Genomic DNA, 22,181 nt, shown 5'->3' with positions numbered 1-22,181 from the left:
GTTTGCTAATGAATGTGGGAAAAGCTTGTTGGGGGATTCGATTCTTTAAAGTTCTGGTTTGCTGAAAACTTGTATTTCTTCATTCATTTTCTAAATCGAAAATAATAGAATTGGATCTCCCACTAATCTCTCATTTTGTATAAAAAAAGGAAAAGGTTTATCCTTAACTAATACACAAGAACCTACTCAAATTCTACTAATGTTATTCTCAACTAAGAGACATTTATTAGGAGTCGTGTTTTGATTGCTTGAAGAAGTATAAATTTATTATTGGATGTTAGATCTTAACAAATTCAAATGGCGTGATTGGATCCAAACATGATTCTTTGATTTAACTACCTAGTGTCTGGAATAATAAAATATATTACTAATGAGAAAAGGATGGCCTTATATTGTCAGGTAGTATTTGCCTCCAGTAGTTAATAGTCAAGCTAATGGTACAATTGTCTTAGGTTCCACATCTAATATATGCAATATTACTATTTTTTTTTAATTCTTGTAGCTAGATTTGGTGATTTGTCTATTTGAAAAATGCATGTACATCCATTTATTCTTTAATGGATTGCTACTCCATCGTAGGCCTTTCCATGACTAACCCTTACCATTGAAATAGAGAAATGGAAAGTGTTTGCCTTGATAGCTACATTTCTCTTGCTTCTTTGTTGATAGTCTAATTTGTACCCGAGTCGGATATAAACGGGTCGGGTCAGAAAATCATAAACCTGAATCCGACATGTTTATTAAACAGGTCCGAAATTACAACCTGAACCTGTCATGTTTAATAAACAGGTAACCCGATCCAACCCGTTTAACATGTTTAATAAACAGGTAACCTGTTTGCCCAACCCGACTCGACCTGTTTAACTTGTTTAGCCCAACCCATCCCGACCTGTTTAATCTGTTTGCCCAACCCGACCCGACCTGTTTAACTTGTTTAACCCAACCCATCATGACCCGACCTGTTTAACCTGCCCAACCCAACTTGTTTAACCTGCCCAACCCGACCTGTTTAACCTGTGTTAACTCGACTCATATATTAAACGGGTTAAACGGGTCAGACATCTAAAATATGTATCCGACCCAATTAATAAACAGGTTAAATAGGTCAACCTGTTTACGACCCAAACTTGTTTAGTCCAAACCCACCTATTTATGGCGGGTCGAACACGAGTTGGGTTGGCAAGTCGGATCATATTTTGCCACCACTACTTTTGACTTGGGTGATTTTATCTCTTCTTTTTTGAAGCTCACAACAAGCTATGTCATAAGTCACAAATAGCATTGATACAATAGAAAATACTAGATGAGTAGTAAAACTCATAAAAAATGCCAAAAAACCATGCAAAATAGATACTGATTGAAATAAATAAAAAAATATGTGTGCGTAATGATAATATAAAATGTGGAGAGATAATAATCTCTCTAAGTGATATGAATGAAGTATGCATCTACATAAATCATAAGTGATTCTTACACTGCATTGTATTAAGCAATTGCATATTTTACAACACTCCTTTTGGCTTAAGCTGTGGTCTAATTACTACAAAGATAAAAAAAAATTCTTTTTTATTGTTGTGAAATTCCTTGACACTGATGCATCTTAAAATTTATTTATGCCATCAACTTCAACTGCAAAATGCTTTGATGCCCTCCTTACCATATCACAAGTGTTAATTCCGTATGAGAGACAAGGAATGCAATCATACAAAACATTAATACTTTGAAGACAAAAGAAATAATTTACTCACTTCAAGGACCAGGCGGTCATTCCACTTGATATGTTCATCAATGACAATTGGAATGAAATGGGAGACCCATGCAATTTGTACAATAAAAATTTAACAAATTGCATTTAGAATGACCAAAGCCATGTCTCCGCCAAGGATTACAGAATTCTATCTTCACAAAAATTGCTAACCAATGAAGATGTGTAGCAATTCCCAACCATGAAGTAATCATATTTTTGGACCTAGACGTTCTTACTCTTTCCCTTATACTCACCTTCCAAAGATGAAGTTTCATAGGATCCTTTACCTTATCTATCTATCTACATATATACATAGTGATTGTCGAATTCTATCTGGTACCAACCAAAGCATATGTGCAGCAATTCTTGACTGCAAAGTAATCATATTTTTTTCACTAAAAGTAGACAGTTTAGATCCATCTAATTTGAGTGCAGCGAATTATATCAGAAACTAAACAATGCTAGAAAAGAGAAGGTATGATAGCACGTATGTCCATAATATTTTGCTTGAATGATCCACAACATAGGACGCCATGTACTTTGCTGTTTTGTTCGCCACCATGTAAACATACTTTGTGGTTCCAGGTATTTTTACTCTTCACCTTCTAAAGATGAAGCTTAATAGATTTATGACCACATTTGTGTGTGTACATGCGTGCGCACACACATATAGTGCACGCGCTATGCATGTGAAGTATCATTCGATTCATACACTATATTATTGAAATAATTAGATCGCAACACATAATAGGTATGCCAATCAATTTCTATGAGCATAGCCTTTTAGCCCATGCACTGACTACATGAACCTAAGTGGGTGTTTTATTCTCGTTTGAAATGAATTCATTTTATTGTTTTTATATTTTTAAAGAATGATGCGTGAAATTATTTTATTTCATTTTATTTTTTACTTGCACACTAAATATTTGCTGCTGGATTTTTAGACTTGTCTCCTTTTTCTTGCATAGTTTTATTGGAGTACTAATGTTTTAGAATGTATTATGATGTATCTCTTTATTTTTGTTTCTAAAATGACCAAAATCATGGAATTATGTCTTTTTTACTAAATCAAGGAAGATGTGTGGCAATTTTTGACAAGCAACCGCAATCATATTTTTGGACATGGATATTCTAACTCTTTTTATTTTACTCACCTTGCATAGATAAAGTCATAACCATATCTCTACACATACAAGAACGTACGCACACATACATATAAATACACACACACATACATACATATATATATATATATATATATATATATATATATTCTTACATATATTCTAATGCATGCCTTTCATTTTCGATGTGTATGTGTGTATGTGTATATATATATATATATATATATATAAATTATACTTTTTTTGTAAATTTATATTTTTTTAAATAATAAAAATACATAGGATTTGCTTAGAAAAGCGAAATAATACATTTTCTTGTGGACTCAGTTCCTGTGTTCAAGTATCCCATGCTCGACGTTCGTATTCTACAACGGTCGGTGTTTGAAAAGAGGTTGATGTAGCTGTGGGTCTCAGCATCTGTACCAATCGCACATAGGCGCATGCCTAGAGAGTATCCATAATTTTTCTTATTTAATCTCTACTTTTTATATTTTAAAACTTTCAAAACTTTACCAAAAAAAATAAATTTTTGAATCAACGTATTTTTTTTTAAACTAAATCAAATCCAGATAAGACTAAAAGCATGTTAAATATCATTAATGGAGCCATGATAGCTCTGGTTCTACCCTTGCATCTATTTTTTTTTTTTTTTTCGCCGGGGCATGGATGATTTTTCTTTTCAACGTGTATGCCCTTAAAAAGCAGCCAAAAAAAAAAAAACAGAAGGGAATCTTGGCTGTCCTTAACCTGGAAAAAATATAAAATCCCACCGCCACAAGAGCGTGAGTGCGCGCACCGCTTCCACCGCCACCGCTTCGGCTCGGCGCGCACCACTACCCGTCGTTGTCGCCTTCTTTTTGTTTCCGCTCGTGCTTTGGAGCTTGGAAATTGGAATCAGCCATGAATTCTTTAGCTCTGCTGCAGCTCCCAGCGGTCGCTAATGGCGGCCTCCACAAGCCTCAATCGTCCCAAATTGGGCCCCCTCGGTCGGTTTTCCCCAAGAAACGCTCTCAGACCAGGTGGACTTCATCTTCTTTATAATCTCTTCTGTCTACCCATTTGACGTGTTTCGTGCTTGGGTTTTGCTACTCTAACTGCGTTAAAGAAGGGATAATTTTTTAAGAACAAGGGAAAAGAACGGTTCGTGGGTTAGATTGGGCAGTTTGTTGGCAGATCTTTGTAGATTTTAGTCTTGATACCAGTTTTTCAAGAAGTTTTGTTTGCCAATTATTCTGTTTCCGTTTTGTAATTAGATATAGCTGAGTAGAAAAGGAGATGAACGTGTTTGCTTGCTTCAAACCAAGTGGAAATTTTGGTTCTTGAAATATATTGGAGAATTTGTTCGCTGTGATCTTTGTGGGTTACATCTGGGTGTTAGTTTTTAAGATAGTCATCTGTTGTTCTTGCCATTTTGTCTAACCGTTCTTCAGTTTTGATGAATATATTGGAGAATTTGGCTGCTTCAAAGCAGGTGGAATTATTGGTTCTTGAAATATATTGGAGAATTTGTTAGCAGTGATATTTGTAGGTTACGTCTGGGTGCTAGTTTTTAAGATAGTCATCTGTTGTTCTTGCCATTTTGTCTAACCATTCTTCAGTTTTGAGGAATGTGGATTTATCTGAGTAAAGAATGAGATGAATCGCTTGCTTCATTAAAATAGGGCCTCTTCCGGCGTTTAAGGTGAATCCCTTCTACATCAGTGAGATCCGTTAAGTGAACTTCAGAGGGAATGGACCTGTTACTGGTAAAGTAACTCTACATGGGTCTTCTTTTTGGGTGAGAGTTATATGATAGAAGAAGGCCAAGCATTTTCACGGCCCACTATGAGCAAGCAACGAATAAAAAAATCCTCTCACCTTATGTTACAAAGAGCCACTACTGGCTCTTTATTTATCTTATTTTTTTTTTTCATTGTCTTCTATTCTTTTGCTAAATTTTTAAGGAATACTCGAAATATTTTAGTTGGGATATACACTGAATTCAGGTCTATAAAAGGGTTGCTTGCTTTCATCTTGGAATAAATCTACATTCGATATTTGTCGCATAAGGGACCCTCCTCTTTTTTAACAAATTTAGTGAAATGCCAATATATTTCCAGTGGAGTGAATCCATCACAGCTCCCTAGAAGTTAGCAAGAAGTTAATTTCCAAGAGCTTTGGAGGTAAATCTTCAAGTTTCCTTCCAATTTTCTCTCTCTTGTGATTACATGTGTTGAATTAAATGTGGGAAGAAATATCTAAGCTCGAACAACAAGATAAAGCTGCCTTTTTACATCTTTTAGGCTCCATTGAAGATATAATCAATTTAACTTTTCTGGGTTTGAAATATTACTTTGCATTACTTTATATTGCTGGAACTAAATTCCAGCTTTCTGAAATCTTTGACTGAAGGCACATGAAGTTAATACAGCTGATTCCAACCCTTTATATATCGTTTTTATGCTCTCAATGAATTATAATGGGCTAACATTGTTTAAAAAAAAAGGGTCACATGCAGGAGATGTCAGCTCTGATTTTCCTTTCTTAATTTAAAATCAGACTGAAGTTTTCCTCTATCTCAAATACCTCCCAGACAGGGAATCTCAGTGCCCAAGACATCTCCTAGCATCCCATCACATGTGGTGTTTCTACCTCTCTGCAGCCATGAATTCGGAGACATATTTATTCTAATGAAAATCTGCTAAGTACAATTATCTTGTTGTTGTTCCAATTTGTATTCAGTATATTTGGACAAGTAAGATTTAGACTCCAACAATCAAGATTTGGTGATTGCTGCGGTGAAAATTTTCTGAATTTCGTTTTATCTGTACACGAAATGATTTCTCTTTCCATTTTTAAAATATTATATAACTTTGGATGCTTGCATAATATTTGAAAAATTGAAGGGTCTAAATAGTTGGAAAAGGCTAGATGATTATGATTATGATCAGGGCCGGCCCGAGCCTTAGGCGACTGAGGCGGTCGCCTAAGGCCCCGGGAGGCTGACCAAAAGGAAGCAAAGGCCCCATATAAACGGGATCAGGAGCTGGCTACGAATCTTCCCCCCTCCATCGGTGGAGAGTTTCCTAGCCTGCAGAGGGGCAATTTGGAAGTTGGGGACAATAGTTTTTTTTTTTTGGGGGGGGGTGGAGGGAGAGAGAGAGAGGAGGGATTTGGTTGGCTTGATAGACGCCTGAAGCCACTCTTACCTTTCATCCCTTCTCTTTTTTGGTTTTGGTCTTGGTTTTCCTTCCCTCACATTACTCCTGATCCAGCTGGGCCATCCGGAAGAAAGATAGGGGGATTGGAGATGGACGTCTTGGAGGGTGGAGATACTTTTAGTTTTCTCCTCTCGGTTTCTTCTCCCCTCTTGGGTGGTAGAGAGAGAAAAGGAGGGAGGGGGTTGAATGGCTGCTGTGCCGTGATGTTGCAGTTGCTGCTTGGGTACTCACTTGAAGGGGAGATGGTGGATGGGACTTTTATTAATTTGATGGAGTGAATTTCCCATAATGACCCTACTTTCTCTTATTGAGAGGTTTTTTTATGGACAAATTCTTTTCTTTACCTTGACCATGAAGTGCCATGGGATGACCTTTTCTTATCCGGCTCTTGCTTGACATGGTAAACAGTATTGCCAAGTATTATCTCAGTTATTTAATCAGTTTCATGACCCTTCATTTAGAATAATTATTTTTATGTGCTTTCATTCAAGAATTATATTAATTGGAAAGGCTTCTTGTCTATCTTTGTTAGATTCATGGTTGAAATAGTGTACTTGATAGCTATCTATTTTCATATTTTTTTTAAGTATTTTATATTTATTAAAAAAATTATTATTAAAAAAAAAAGGCCTCATTCATTGGATTCGCCTTAGGCCCCAGAGTGTATTGAGCCGCCCCTGATTATGATTATATTGTAACTTTGGACCCTTGACATTAAATATGCTTATGGTGTTCATGCAGGTGCCAATCAACTAGTATTGAAAAGCCAAAGACGAAAAGAAATCTGCTGGACAATGCAAGCAACCTTCTTACTAATTTATTAAGTGGGGGTATTCTTGAAACAATGCCAGTTGCTGATGGCGCCGTCTCTGATCTGTTTGGTCGGCCTCTTTTCTTTTCACTCTATGATTGGTTTCTCGAGGTGTTTCCTCCTTCCATTTTCTTTGTATTTTTTGTGATTTTGATTCTGCTTTCGGTATTATGTATGACTTAAATGGATTCATAGTATCATGTGCTTCAAGTAGGATGTAGTAACACTAATTATAATATCTTTTATTTTTAACTTTAACTCTATAAAGTGTTATAGCGTTCTTTTTCTGTCATAGTCAAAAATATACTTATCTATTAAAGAAGTCCATGAAACATAAAAAAAAATTGCAGCAACTATGGATATGTGCTTCCATAGTTTTTACATGGCGCATGCAAATGTATTTGCCATATGTTCTTTGAAAACACATTTCGTAGGTAGCCGCTTAAAAGTTTTCTTGGACTTGAATCAGGTTCTGGAGTTGAACTATCCCGACGATTGAAGATAATATCTGCAATAAAGTTTGAAAATTTATTCCAGTTTTGCTTAAGAAAAATGATTTTCACATGTTTTTTGATGGTTTCAGCTATGACTGCAAGCATGTCGGGATGGATCTGGGATGGGACAAACTGAATCCAAGCCATATTTGAATTGGATAAAAAAATTGAACCCAAGCCTAAGCCATTTCCGTTCAGTTGGATCACACTGGGTTCATGATTATTTTATCAATCCATGGGGTTTTTGGAGTCAAATTGGATAAAGAATAAACCAAATGTAAACCATTATAAGCTTGTATAATTTGATTATCTAATTATATCATATACATGCCGTGCAATAAAATATCACTAAATAGCATATAGACATTATAAAAAACCTGTTCCACATACGATTTTAATTGACAACCATGTATAATTGATAATCAACAACATGAAATAATGGATACCTATGGTTACATATGATAAATTTAAGAATTTTTTTTTTAAATATATAGTGTATAACTTTCGGGCTGGTCTGGGTTTGGATCAGGGTAATTAGTGATTCAAGTCCAATCCATATTCAAAATGATTATATTTTCAGTCCAAGCCTAATTGAAATAACTTGGGTTCTGGTCCTAGATAGGACCAGGTTATTTTTTGGGTCATTTAAGTATCGAGAGTGGGTCAATGCGATCCACTTGTAGCCCTAGTTTCATCTCTAATGCTGACAATTTTGCTTAAATAAAAAAAATAATAAAAAAATAAAATAAAGCAAGACCCCGTTTGTAGTATTTTTATTGTTAGGATCTTAGGATATGCAACTTTGATAAATTTTGGCGTACTATCAAGCAAGTATTCAAATATTGAGTATCAGCATCATATTGATGTGGTGTGGGTATGGTATGTGCAGTAATGCATCATAACAACAAAGTGCACATACTGTTTTGTACCAACAAACTATATCAACTGATACACTTTGGTACAGCTGGTATGCCCATGGCCTATATGACTTCCATATTTTTCTTCCTCTTTTTTCTTATATTGTTATTTCTTTGTTTTTGCAAGAAATGTAGTAAGAGTATTTATTAAAATGCCCTAGTCATTGTTTTAGATGTTTATTGAAGTTTTTGTATTATATGCTTACTATGTTACTTCAGATAACTTGGAATGAAAATACATACGAAACATATGCATGCTAAAATTAACACTTGATTCATTAGAAACTATTGAATTAATGAATGTTACTAAACACTACTGAAATTCATGATGAAATAGTCTATAGCTAGTATTCAGTAATATATACGAAAATTGGCCCGACCAAACACCATTTGCTTAGGCTATTTTTGGATCTATGTGAAATTTAGGGAAGGTTTTGGGGTTCAATCCAAAACCCCAACTATCTTTTGTTTTGACCAGATATTTTGCTCTACGACATCGATTGGAGCTCCATATGCGTGAAGTCTGGTTGTGGGCACCTCCACCACTCTTTCTTTGCTTGTTCCAGCATTGAAAATGGTGCACAGGCAATATCATCCTTTAAAGCCCATCCCAATTAGTAACTGGTGGTTTTGCTTGGTTCCCTATAATTCAGGGTTGGTTCAAGCTTCCCCTAGTTATCTCGGCCTCGTTCGGCCATTCTCAACACATATCGCTGCTATTACATTGGCTCAGGGCTGGGACAATGTGTACTAGCTAGTATAGGGCCAATATGCATAAGAACTTAATATTTGCTATTAAGGAAAAAATAGTAAAAGAATTCTATAGATTTCGCACATTGAAACTAACTGAGTGCTACTACGGCCTACAAACCAATTTGCAACCGATTTGGCTTGTAAAATTATGCATTTGGCCTATGAAATTTGACATGGTTAAGCCATTTATAGAGCTAGTAGGTTCTATGCTAGCAATCTTTTGAGTAATAATGTGAGCTCCATATTTTTAAACTAATCAAATTTGTCATATCACAAGTATGTGTTCAAGAGCTTATTAAAACCTAAAATGGGCCTCACTACTTCAGCTTAAAATATGCATATAAGATCCATTAAAGCATAGAGTGGGTCCTATAAGCCTGATTTGATCTAATCTTAGGCCGAAAAGCTCATTGGAGCCCAAAATGAGCCCTAAAGGTCTATTTGAACTAACTTGGGCCAAAGGCCCATTGTAGTCAAAGTGGGTTCTATAGGCCTATTTTGGTTGTTTGGGTCCAAAAGACTACAACAGTCTCAAAGGACTCTACATGTCCAATTCAGTTAAGTATAGGCTCATAAGCCTAGCTAAGTTAAATATAGGCCCCTACATTCCCAGAAGATTTAATTAGACTTTCATATGCTTTTTTTAAGACACACAACTTCCATATGCTTTGTGCTAGGAACCGGCAACTCCTCATACATGCAAACTGACTCCATACAAACCACAAGGCCATTCATTGATCTAAAATTTCTTTATTTTTAGATTTTGAAAAGATATTGAATTAGAGCTAGTCTTTAAAGTCCATTAAATCCCCCAAGTCCATCAGTCAAAAAACTAGTTTTCTGGTAATTATAGGATTCCTAATATCTAATTGGATATTGGACATAGCCCTTTTGACTTTGTCAGCAAAATCAAATTGGATTTAGTCCCATTAGTCGATCAATCAAGTGTGCAACGAAGTTTGAAAATCTTCAACTATCTTGGTTCATGATTGCAGTTGGTCCTCTAAGTCCATTTAGTCAAACTAAAATCCAACAAGTCCTCTGATCAGGAAATTAAATCATTAATTGGGCTTAGCCCTCTAAGTCCATTTAGTCAATTTAAAATCCAACAAGTCACCTGCTCTGGAAATTAAATCATTAATTGGACTTAGCCGTCTAAATCCCCCGAGTCAAATTTGGAATCTAACTAGGTCATGAAAAAAGGGGATCTAAAAAGTCCTATGTTATTTTCCTTTATCAATTTATCCCTACAGATTAGTTCGTTAAAAGCAGAAAATTAGAACTTCTTTGTTTTTGTATTTCTGAATTCAAATTCTTAAATAGACTTTTCCCTCTGAGTCCATTAGGTCAAACTAGAAGCTAAGAAGCCTTGAATTAAATTTCTAAATTAAGTCGTTAATTGGACTATTCCCTCCCTTCTGTCAAGTCAAATTGGAGTCCAGTAAGTCAGGTTTTAGATCCTAGAAGCAAATTGCTGACCAGACATTTCCCTTTGCATTGATCGAGTTATATTGCCGTCCAAAGAATCCTTGCTATGTACACACTCACAACCAGAAAAGCCTATTTCTTATAACTAAACTAAGTGTCCAGAACAATCCAACAATCACCTCGACTAGTGATGTCCACAATCTGCAGCAAACTAGAAATCTAGTTAGTTTTAACTTCAGTAACTTTCCTTTGAACAGTATTTTCTTTTCTTTTCTTCAAAAACCTTGTCCATAATTACTTCTCAAACAAAACATCGTTTCTTTTGTAGGATATTATCTTCTTTATATAGATATAGTCCGTCCATAATTACTTCGTAATATCTTTCCCCTTCACATAACTTGGATGATGTGATTGTCGATTTTGTAGTCATCAAGGACAAACCTGAATCTCTAAGATGTTTCTATTTCTCCTTGCAGCATGGTTCGGTTTACAAACTTGCTTTTGGACCAAAATCATTTGTTGTTGTATCTGATCCCATTGTGGCAAGGCATATCCTTCGAGAAAATGCGTTTTCTTATGACAAGGTATGTGACTGTAATGAATTTTTTGCCGCCAATCTTTTGTTAAGCCTGTCATCCCCTGTTTTATTATAGCTTTTCTTTTGAATCTCTCTAGACTACACAAGATAGTTATTACCTTTTACTGTTTTTACATATAAAGATTTGTATTTTTCTGCTTTTGAACCCTGGATCCCCTGCTTATGTGCCATTTATTGATATTTTCAATACTTAAGCTAAATTATCTGTTGTATCATATTATGTGCATATTCTCCTGCTACATTTATACTGTTTGTTAATCTTTCTATGGAAGTCTGATAATATCTAGATTTTAGAGATTTGTGCCAATGGGAACCATTCTATGTATCAGGATGACTAACTTCATTATATTTAAGCATTATCTGCAAAGTAGTAGCTTGATTGATTTTTATCTAGCAGTAGAATGCATATATGTATCTTCAATTTATCACCTGAAGATGCAGAGGGCTTTTAGGGGCACAACTTGCCTTTAGCTGTAAAATCATATGCACATTGTTATCACCTACAATGTTTATGAGATATGTGGAGTTTCGTAGCCAACTGCAAGTTTATATTTTTGGATATTATCCTATTACTATCTTTTGGTGGATTACTTGTTCACTGTCAACACTTGTTCCTTGAGTTTAATGTTTAGCAGAGCAAATGGTCATTGTTCCTGGCTTCACATCAACTTTTGGTAGGATCTTGCAACAACTAAGTCATTTATTGGCTATATATCATACTTTATTTGGTTCCTTCACTCCATCTTTTCTTCGACAATTTCCTATCATACACAGATTGCTGAACCATTGCTCTCTATTAATATAAATTATAAAGCTTATTATATTTGTCAATATATGAATTTTTATCTCAGATGTGCCATTCTACTAAGATGCACTTAGAGCCAAGGTTCACAATCTCGGTACTAGACCCCATATTTGTATTACGTTACGCCGGTTCAGGATCAGTTTGGCGTAATGATAATCGGTATGCCCCCGTACCTTGTATTGGTTTGGTACTGGTATAGTATGGTATGCCTGGTATGTACTGGTATGGCATACCATGCTTAGAGCTATCAACTTAGAAACAATCTTGCTTTCTAAGTCACCTGAAGAATTCAATGGAGTGGTAGTCACCTTCCTGGTCTGTCTTTAATGATTTTCCTAGTTGTCACACTACTATCTCAGAACTCACTAGAGAGATAGTCACTCCCTTGTTTTCTGAATGTTGTTATGGGTTTTCATAGTTGTTAACTCTTGCAGTTTCTAAACTCTTTGTACATTAAAAAAAATTGTGGCTCATCAAATTGGTGGTTCCATATCCAGGGTAGTCATCAATGGACATAATTGACTACCATACTCCAATATGAATTAAAGATTGTAATTTCTGTTGACATCTGAAATTTATTAAGGTAGAAAATCTTCTCATGATGCTATGAGCTTTCATGACTATCCTGTATCAACAGTATCTTATAAATGATGTCTCAACTGTCACAGTAAAGCTTCTTTTCTCTTTTTGTCATGTGATAGCTTGTATCCTCTAATTGTTTATAACCATGTGTTCTATTTTCAAATAGGGGGTTCTTGCTGAAATCTTAGAACCAATAATGGGAAAAGGGCTTATACCTGCAGATATTGAAACTTGGAAAATGAGGAGAAAAGGTTAGAAAATTGTGCAGTATATATATATATTTTTTTTGCTAGAAAGCATTTATTCATATAATTTTTTTAAATGCATATATTCTTGTTGTAATATACAATATAAACAATGACATTTAATTTTTTTTTTTTTACATATACTGACTTATATAAAGCTCTCAGTAGCTTCTATATATTATTGTCTTATTTGTTATATTTTTTTGGGTGCATTTCTATCATAAGCATATAGGAATACGATTTCTGATCCTATTATTTACATTGCAGAAGTGGTCTACCAAGTATCATATAGGATGTTTTTTCCACAGTAGTATTAGGAACCAGTATGGTCAACTGTAGGGCATCTAAGGTTTTGAAGTCTTAGCTGAAGTAAATGTACACTTTCCTTGTTTTTTTTCTTATATAATCTTTTTGGTATATTTCCAGAAAAAAATTGTTATGGTTGATGAGCAGTTAGCTGTGAACAACTTTTTTGTCTAATCTGTCTCTTCACAGTGCTTCTTGTCTGCCATTACCCACCTGAATTTCCAGTGTGGCTTACCATTATGAGAAATTGCAGGTCTCTACTGCAGACTTATAATATGCATGCAATCCTTGATACACTGCGAATGTAGCCTATACAGATTTATGCAGTTTGTCTTGACTTTGCTGTTGGATCTTAGGTGTAATGATGAATATATAGTTCAGTTCGAGTTAGCACTACAGTTAACATCTTTGGGCCTAATGCAGTTCAGACCATCAAATCAGTCCGCTGACAACAAGCTCATCAGCTTATTGAATTACTGAGACTAAGATGCTTTGTGCTTAGTATAGGATTACTTTAAGAGGTTAGAAATCATTCAAACTATGGTTCAATTCATAGGAGAACATCATCAGAAAGTTTATTTCTTCTTTGTTAAATTTCTTTACTTCTTTCAAGTTGTCAAGACAATGCAGAAATTGTTTAGGTGCTCTCAGCATTAAATCAGTCTGGTAGTATTGCAGTTGTTTTTGGTGGAAACTATTATCAACTACTTTGGGTTACAAGCAGGTTTGGTTGATCATCTTAAGGAATTCTAGTTGGACTAGAAGCTTATCAGAATGGGGATTTTGTTGGATCTCGATCTTACTAGATGTAGTTTTGGACTGTTTAGTAATAATTAGGAACTCTTTAGCACATTTATAACTTGACATTCAGTAGTGGTTTATCTAAAAAGAAATATGTTGAATTTGGGCATGGTATGTGAGAGATTTGTTAAAAGTTTGCAAATAATTGAAAAATTCAGAAAATTAGAAATGTAAAGATGTAAAGAAACCTGATATTCATACACATGCATGAATAAGTAAAATGAGTATATTAAGGTAACAACAAACAAAATAATTTATTAAAGGCCAAAGGAATTCTCCTTATAGATTTCATCATAGGCTCTTCCGTTGTTTGAGTCGTTTTATATCGGATATAGATTTGGTGCATTTTTGGTTTGATGTTGGTTATTACAAGAATCTACTCAATCCTTTTATAGATCTTACATCATTATCTTACTAGAGTGCTACCCAATATTCACCATCTTGGTTCTATAACCCATATCGGTACCATCCTATTATAGTGTCGGTACGTGCGTTACAGTATCCGGTTGGCGTACCGAGTGTCGATATGCCCTTCGTACTGTATACCGGTTTGATACTGTTACGGTTTGGTACGGTCGGTATGCACTGGTACCAACCGGTACGGCAAACCTTGCTGCTACCACATATCTCTTTTGCTTTTTCGCTTATTGACTCGATAAATTTACAATTGTTTAGCAGTAGGGTTGGACATGAGCCGGGCTTTAGCTTGGCTAGATGAGAATCAAATCGGGTGCGGGCCTGAATTTTTGAGCTTGAAGCTAGGTTTAGGTCTAGTCTTGGCTTAAACCTAGACCCAAAGCCCGAGCCTATCTCTAGGTCCAAAGCTTGATCAGTCAGACAAGCCTGACTTGGACCAGGCCTCTTATGGCTAGGACTCAAGCTCTCCTTATCTTGCACCCTAGCTTCATTGGCGAAGCTTCGTTGTCTCGGTACTAGACCGCATACCGGTAACATCTTGGTACAATATCTTTACGTGTGTTATGGAGGTTGATTTGGCGTACAGATACTCAAAATTCCTTCGTACTGCATACCGGTTCAGTATAGGATGATATACCGGTACACACCAGTATCAACCGGTACATTGTACCATGTTGTTGGTCGTTGGGACACTTATCTCCCAAGCAGATGGTGGTCTTGGCTGACAACATGATGGATAGCACGACACACCCCTTCCAGCCCTCTTGTTTTGGGTCTCTTTATATCTCTAATCTTGGCCGACAAAGGTAGGCTGATTGGCCAACTCCAAGTGTGTACGCGGGTGGGGGGGGGGGGGTTGGGGATGTTGTGGGTGGGGGTGATGGGGGTGGGTTGGGTGGGGGGATGTGGAGGGTGGTGGTGGGACGTTGGATCCTCTTTTCTCTTTCTTTTTTTAGGTTGGGCTAGATGGAGCTTGATTTGTGTTAGGTTAGATTGGGCTCCACCATTGTTGGGCTTGCTCGAACTTCAGGTTGGGCTTAGGTCAGGGTTAGGCCGACTCATGTTTCGATTTTTCAGGCCTAGGCTCAGCCTAACGCCTGAAGATACTTTTCGGGCTGAGCTTAGGTAATAGAGTGGCCAGGCCCATTTCTAGCATGACTTAGCGGGTCCTTATTTCTTAACAAATTCCATTTACGACCCTTAGATTTTTTTTTTGCCATTTTCTCTTTCCTTTGGTGGGTGCATGGATGCAATGCTAATATGGAATTGCACTATAATTTCTATTTGTATGTCATATTGCATTTTTAATGTTGCCTAACTTTGGTTTTTGTAGAAGTATCAATGAAGGCCATAGTGATGTAATGCTGCAATACTTACAAAATATTACACTCAAACTTGTGAAATAAGAGAAAATTTGACCTAAGGATTAAAATTTTGGTATCACTACATGTATTGGTTGGATGCTAGTATGGTATGGTATTGGTATGTACCTTATGGATACACAGTATGGTACATGGTGCTAGCACAACAAAGGTGACATCAATTACTTTGTAATGGTATGGTAGGTTAGCAAGAGGCATAACAAGTTCTGGTTCATCACCAATATGGTATAGTACAGCCTGTAGAGACAGGTGCAGCATGGTACTTAAATCTACTTTGACCTCCATCTTTCTGAAAGGGTTTAGAAAGTGCAAGAAGGAACCCATGAACTAAGACCTTTCATTTGCATCTTGCACTTACATCTTCAAGAAGGTCTGATGCATTTACATCTTGAACTGGACTTTTCATTTACATCTTCAGCGTATAAAATGAACTTACCTGTCCATAATTTATGTGGAGTCATTCTCATGTATCACGACTTAATTGTTTCTTTTATTTGTTTTCTTTTTTCACTACTTTGGCTATAAAAATCTCATCAAATGCCCAAAAGAAAGGAAGTTAATAATGTGCTCTCAATGCTGTAATTTTCTTGGCTCTTAGTTCTTGCCAATCCCAATTGATCCTGATCCATTTTGTTTCATCTTCATGAGTTACAGTTATTACACCTGGATTTCATTCTTTGTTCCTGGAAGCTATGGTCAAAATTTTCACCAACTGTTCGGAGAGAACTATATTAAAGTTTGATAAACTCATTGAAAGAGAAGGCCATGGTGAAAAATCAATTGAGTTGGATCTGGAAGCTGAATTCTCAAGTTTGGCACTTGACATTATTGGGTTGGGTGTATTCAACTACGACTTTGGTTCTGTAACTAAAGAATCTCCTGTGATTAAGGTTTGAAAAGTGATATGCTCCTATTATTACTCTTCATAATTGTTGTTTGTTTCTCACTGGGACATATTTACCAATATCAATCAAATTGATAAGGAGGCATCTGTTCCATGAGAATCTGATCACTATAATATGCAAGTGAGCATAATTGAGGATTACTCTCCTCATGTTGTGGAATAATGTCTGCTCATGTAGCTTTTCCTATCTACATTGCCTATATTATCTTTTTCTTCAACTCTTTGGATAAAAGATAATTAGAAGAGCACTTGCGCCCACCAATCAAAATAAAAAAGGAAGAAAAGTAAATTATCTTTGCTGTGTGCCGTGTCTGTATTTACAACTTCCGTGAATGTAAAGCTAGCTGTTCAGCTCAAGAATGTAGATAGTTGTCCATAACTTCATACAGTGAAGGTTAGATACGGTTTCTTGTTATGTGCTTTATGTGATCTGTAAGTGAGAAAACACATTATATACATAAATAATCTTTTTAAAAGTGAACCAACTACTTAAATTCATCTCCAGGAAGAAAAGTTAATTTTATGATATTTTGTCCAAACTGAAGCATTTCTTCAGTTTGGACATCTTTGGACTTCTTGTTGATTAAATTAAGACATTGTCTGGATTGGTTTTGAATGATTATCAGAATTTTACAAGTTGGGGCTGTTTTATGGGACCAATAATTGCTATAGTGTCTTCTTTCAACAATGGTACTTAGCACTATTTGAAGCAGTCTGAGATGCATGCCCATCGTGGTTGATCTTGCAGATAACTTGGGGCTGTAGATTAGGCGTATTTGGATATCTCGCCCCAATCCACCTACATGCTCACGAGCAACTGATGGCAGGTGGATGCAAGGATGTACAAAATAATTGGGGTGTCCCCATTATTCTAGGACTCACTGGTAGATGACATATAATGTGCTTATATTGTGGGTTTTTTGGAGGAGTGGGGTGGCGAGTATGGTGTGTGCGCTTGCACAGTTCTGGTGGCAAGACCAGATTTCCCATGGTTTCTCTTTTCAATTTGGATGATAAGTAGTTTTGGATCTTCCAGCCAATCCAATTTGGAAAAAAAAAGATTGCCTTCACTGTACACAATGCTTGTTTGCTTTATTGATGACAGGATGACACATGGAACTGAAGTGCGTAAATTATATTTGTCAGAGAACTTAAGAGTGACTAAGGACCCAATCCTATTCTCAAGAAAGAGATTGCATTCACTATACACAATGCTTGTTTGCATGCTTGATGACAGGATGTGACACAGAACTGAAGCGCAAAGATTTGGTTTGTCAGAGAACTTAAAAGTATTACCCTGGAAGAATAGAGATGCCTGCAGTGATTAAGGACCACAACAATGACAAACAATAAAATCAGTATAATCTTTGCTTAACTTGATAGCAAAAAACTGTAAAAGAGAAGAGTGTGTGACTATTTTTGAGAGTATGGCACTTTTTGTATTTAACAAAACTTTTTTTTTTGACCAATATGAGTGTGAAATTGGAGCAAAGTGTCCTCGAAGAGGTGCGGTATTTAGTGGATGGCTACCTATCTCCAAGGTTTGCTGTATCGGTCAGTACTGGTGCATACTGACCGTACCATACTGTACCGGTACCGAATCGGTACTGGTGTCAGTATGCCGAACCGGGTACCATACCAGATGTATCGACATTGTAATATGATGGTACTGGTATGGGCCCCGATACTGAGATAGTGAACTTTGTTTGTATCCAAAGTACAAGTATAAACTTTTATTAATTCTAATATCTTTTTGAAAATAAATTTGTATCCTAAAAAACAAAAGAGTTGTTACTTATGATAATGCAACAACTTTTTAACTAGATTTGTAGAAGTTTCATGGAGTTCATATGCTTATAACTTTCTCTGGAAATAACTGCATTAAATTTGAGCGCTACTGAGTATTGCAGAAGTTCACTTTCTGTTTCTGTACTGTAAAACAGGCAGTGTATGGAACTCTTTTTGAAGCTGAACATCGAGCAACCTTTTACATTCCATATTGGAAACTCCCTTTTGCAAGATGGATAGTTCCTAGGCAGCGTAAGTTCCACAATGACCTCAAGGTTATCAATGACTGCCTTGATGGACTTATCAAAAATGCAAAGGAGACAAGACAGGTGAGCACATTTGAATAAGGGAGTATGTAACTTGATAATCTGTTCATGTTTGCTTATTAATTAGGCTCCTGTCTATTTAAGAAGTTTATTTTGGTTACTGTCAGATGACCCTCATAGTTGCCCCAAAGTCCTATTGGTTGTTTTGATCATTCATTAAATAACATTAAACTGAATCAGATTCCCATGTTGGATTTCATGTTATTTAACTGTTCGTTAATTGAAATTCTTTAAACTTAATTATAATTTTGTATACTATTAGAAAGTAAAGAAATGCTACATGGTTGTTCTGCTAAATTTGTTTTAGTGCAGCAACACTATTGGAATAAGCTACTTCCCATGCATTTGAATTTTAGAGGAATCTTGTCCTTTCATTCACATATATCCCCTGGAAAGATGTCGTGGCATGATATGTCATAAGGAATGATAGAAAAAAATTAAATACATTGAGGTCAGGGTATAACATCAGTCTGTCTACAAAGAAATTCAATGTCAGAAGGAGAATGGAACTAGGTCACGAAGATGTTGGATATCTAGAACAGGCAAAAAAATGGAAAAAGAAGAGGAAGGTAAGACTGAACAATAGTGAAAATGTATTGAAAAAGGAGGAGAATCTAGCAGATCTCTTAAAATGTGCAAAATAATTCTTTACTTTGTAACGACAGTGCAGAACTTATTCATTGGAAATACTAATGCAGATGGTCAGCAGACCAATCAGCAAGTTGGATTTGGGTTGAAAGTTACATGGATGTGAATCAAAATCAAATAAATAAAGACAAGGATTCAAGTCTGATTCTGAAACTGATTATTTATCAGATGCAAAATGAAAAACCTGTCTATGTGACGATGCACACATGCATATATTTGTGACTTGCTCCTGATGGTTAATATACATATGGACAATTTCCTAATAAATTAGATTCCAACCCTATAATTCTGATCATATTGCCTTTGTCTGAAACAGTATCTGTCTTGTCCATATTTTAAATAATATTTGATTATTAATATGTCCATGCACACCATGATCCTTGTCTATGTGGCAGACATATCCCAAATGATGTCACCCAACATCTTTGTGCTCACTGCCTGACACCACAATAATGCTACGTTTACCTACCTCGACATCTGCATGCAGATCATAGAAATAACATTACTCGTGCATCCACCCCTACCCCATTTATTTTTCCAGGTTGTCCAACTCAAATCTTGAGCTACATTATGTTCCTGCACTGATTTACATCAGGCCATATGTTTAAATTGCATGGAGTTTGTATTCGAGCTGAATCCTAGAATTGAGGAAGCATGGATACCTTAAATTGCATGCTGTGTTTGTACCGATATGTATTGAATACTGGTACTTTTCCTATATGTCTGAGATGTACATTGGATACTTTTCTAAGTATTTTGAAAATTCAGAAAAGGCCGCATATACTTCTCAGATAAGCTCGAGATACTTCTGTGGTACCTTTAGGGCTAAGGAAGAAGGCTTTCTTTTTCTGCTCTCTTTCTTTCTTGCAATCTCCTCCTCCTCTTTGATGAATCTTGACCTTTTAATGATATGTGGTTAATGTTAGAGTTTGTAATCTTGATATCACTGTGTGGAGTATGGACGTGGTTTGAATAATGACTAAGGCTCCGTTTGGCCGAGCTTTTGATGGGCCATAAAGCACTTTCTGACCCTCTAAAAGTACATTTGGATGGAATAGATGTGTTTGGCAAAAAAAATTGGAAAGCTATTTTAGTTTTGTCAGAAAGCTAAAATAGCTTTTTGGGAGAAGCTCCAAAATAGAGCTTCTTCGGAAAAGCACTTTTAGCATGCATTGGAAAGCTATTTTGATTTATAAAATTTTTTCTTTTTGGATCAAGATACCCATAATAAAATATTATAATTACAGAAAATGTTCCTTCATATTACAGAAATCTGCAGAAATCTCAACAAAGAAAATAAGGAACCCAAAAATTAGTTCCTAAAAATATTATATTAATAAAATATTAATATATAATGATAATAATTATAATATTTTATAGCTTTATTATTGTATTATACTATAAATATAATATTATATTACATTATATCACAATAAATTGATATGTTATGTTATATAATATCAAATTATGTTGTATTATTATGCTATGGTATACGATATTATATTACTATATTATAATAATATTATATTACATTATAGTAATATTATAATATATCATATATTTATGTATTAATACATATTATATTTAATTATACTTTGTTGTATAATACTATGCAATGTCCTTTATGGTTATTTTGTCATAACAAAAGTACTTTCTCAGTTTGTTTACCAAACACATTAACGTTTCACGACACTTTAGAAATATAGTTACCAAGCAGCAAATAGCTTTTTATAAAAGCTTTACTTCAAAAAACTCTACTGCCAACAGCTTTGCCAAATGGAGCCTAAATAATCTAGTTTTATTGTTTGTTCACGATTCACCAAATTGACTTATCCATGCAATGTCATATCCATATTCCGTAGCCTATGAAAAGCAAAATATAAAGTTTTTTGTTTTTGCTTTATTAGGAATACCAACTCATCATATTTGACCATCTGTTTGGTTTGCTTTTGCAAAAGCATGTTGTTTTATCTGTTACAATTTGACTCTTTATAGATTAAGAGGCCCATCTTACCTATCTATGAACTTGCCCCGCCAAGACTGCGCTTACATCTTTTTGATTTATCAGCTAAATAGGTGTCTTCCCATGCATATGTTCTCTTAGCGTTGATCATTTGTCTTTGAGCCAATATCTTGGCTCGTCATATGAGGCATCTTGGCCACACCTCATCAGATATAGCCATACTAGATAGCTTGCTTTCTGGTTCCGTTATACTGTTTGTCTGCTGATGCACCTATCTTTGGTTTGCATCCCTGATATGTCTTCTCTTGGCAAGTCTCTTATTTTATGGTTCATTATATGTTTGAGGAGGATCAAGGGCTGGACATATTATATAAGCCTGTGTGCTCTCTTATTTTGCATATGATCCTGTTTTCTCTTTTTACAATCTATATATGTATGGAGTTTGTTATATTTTGCACTTTTTCTTAGGGAAGTTTTTGCTCAATGTATATGCCCTTCTCTCAATGAGAAAAGTTTAGTCATTCTCAAACCTATTTTCTGAGTTCCTGTTTTATTTATCACTTGTGTGCCACTCTCTCTCTCTCTCTCTCTCTCTCTCTCTCTCTCTCTCTCTCTTTGGGGTAAAATTGATCTTCTTGTGTCATGGCAGGAAGCTGATGTTGAGAATCTTCAACAAAGAGATTATTCATCTTTAAAGGTTGTCTGATGTTTTATTTTGAAATTACTTATGTTACTTTATGAATTAGAATAAAAATAAAAAAAATGTCAGTTTAAGGCTTCATGAAGCTCATATAATCTAGTTGACTTTGGGTGCTATATTCATGGCTAAGTTTGCAGGATGTCAGCATACTGCGGTTCCTTGTTGATATGCGGGGTGCTGATGTTGATGATCGTCAGGTAGAATCTGCCCCTTATTCTGTATTATGTTACGATGAGTTTACT

General features: G+C 35.5%; 1 protein-coding gene across 1 annotated transcript in view; it reads left to right on the top strand.

Annotated features, from left to right (window-relative positions):
- The first annotated feature begins 3,632 nt into the window (after positions 1-3,632).
- LOC103721247 (cytochrome P450 97B2, chloroplastic) overlaps positions 3,633-22,181 on the top strand; it is a 30,543-nt gene continuing 11,994 nt past the window's right edge. Inside the window, exons 1-8 of the mRNA XM_008811371.4 lie at positions 3,633-3,890; positions 6,813-6,993; positions 10,951-11,058; positions 12,626-12,710; positions 16,265-16,500; positions 18,458-18,631; positions 21,889-21,936; positions 22,077-22,136. Coding sequence (XP_008809593.2) covers positions 3,772-3,890; positions 6,813-6,993; positions 10,951-11,058; positions 12,626-12,710; positions 16,265-16,500; positions 18,458-18,631; positions 21,889-21,936; positions 22,077-22,136 — 1,011 coding nt within the window. The 5' untranslated portion in view covers positions 3,633-3,771. The remainder of the gene's footprint in view (positions 3,891-6,812; positions 6,994-10,950; positions 11,059-12,625; positions 12,711-16,264; positions 16,501-18,457; positions 18,632-21,888; positions 21,937-22,076; positions 22,137-22,181) is intronic.

The sequence above is a fragment of the Phoenix dactylifera genome, chromosome 1, assembly GCF_009389715.1.
Source record: "Phoenix dactylifera cultivar Barhee BC4 chromosome 1, palm_55x_up_171113_PBpolish2nd_filt_p, whole genome shotgun sequence".
Lineage (NCBI taxonomy): Eukaryota > Viridiplantae > Streptophyta > Magnoliopsida > Arecales > Arecaceae > Phoenix > Phoenix dactylifera.
The sequence above is the reverse complement of the archived record's forward strand: the minus strand, read 5'-3'. Positions and strand labels throughout refer to the sequence as shown.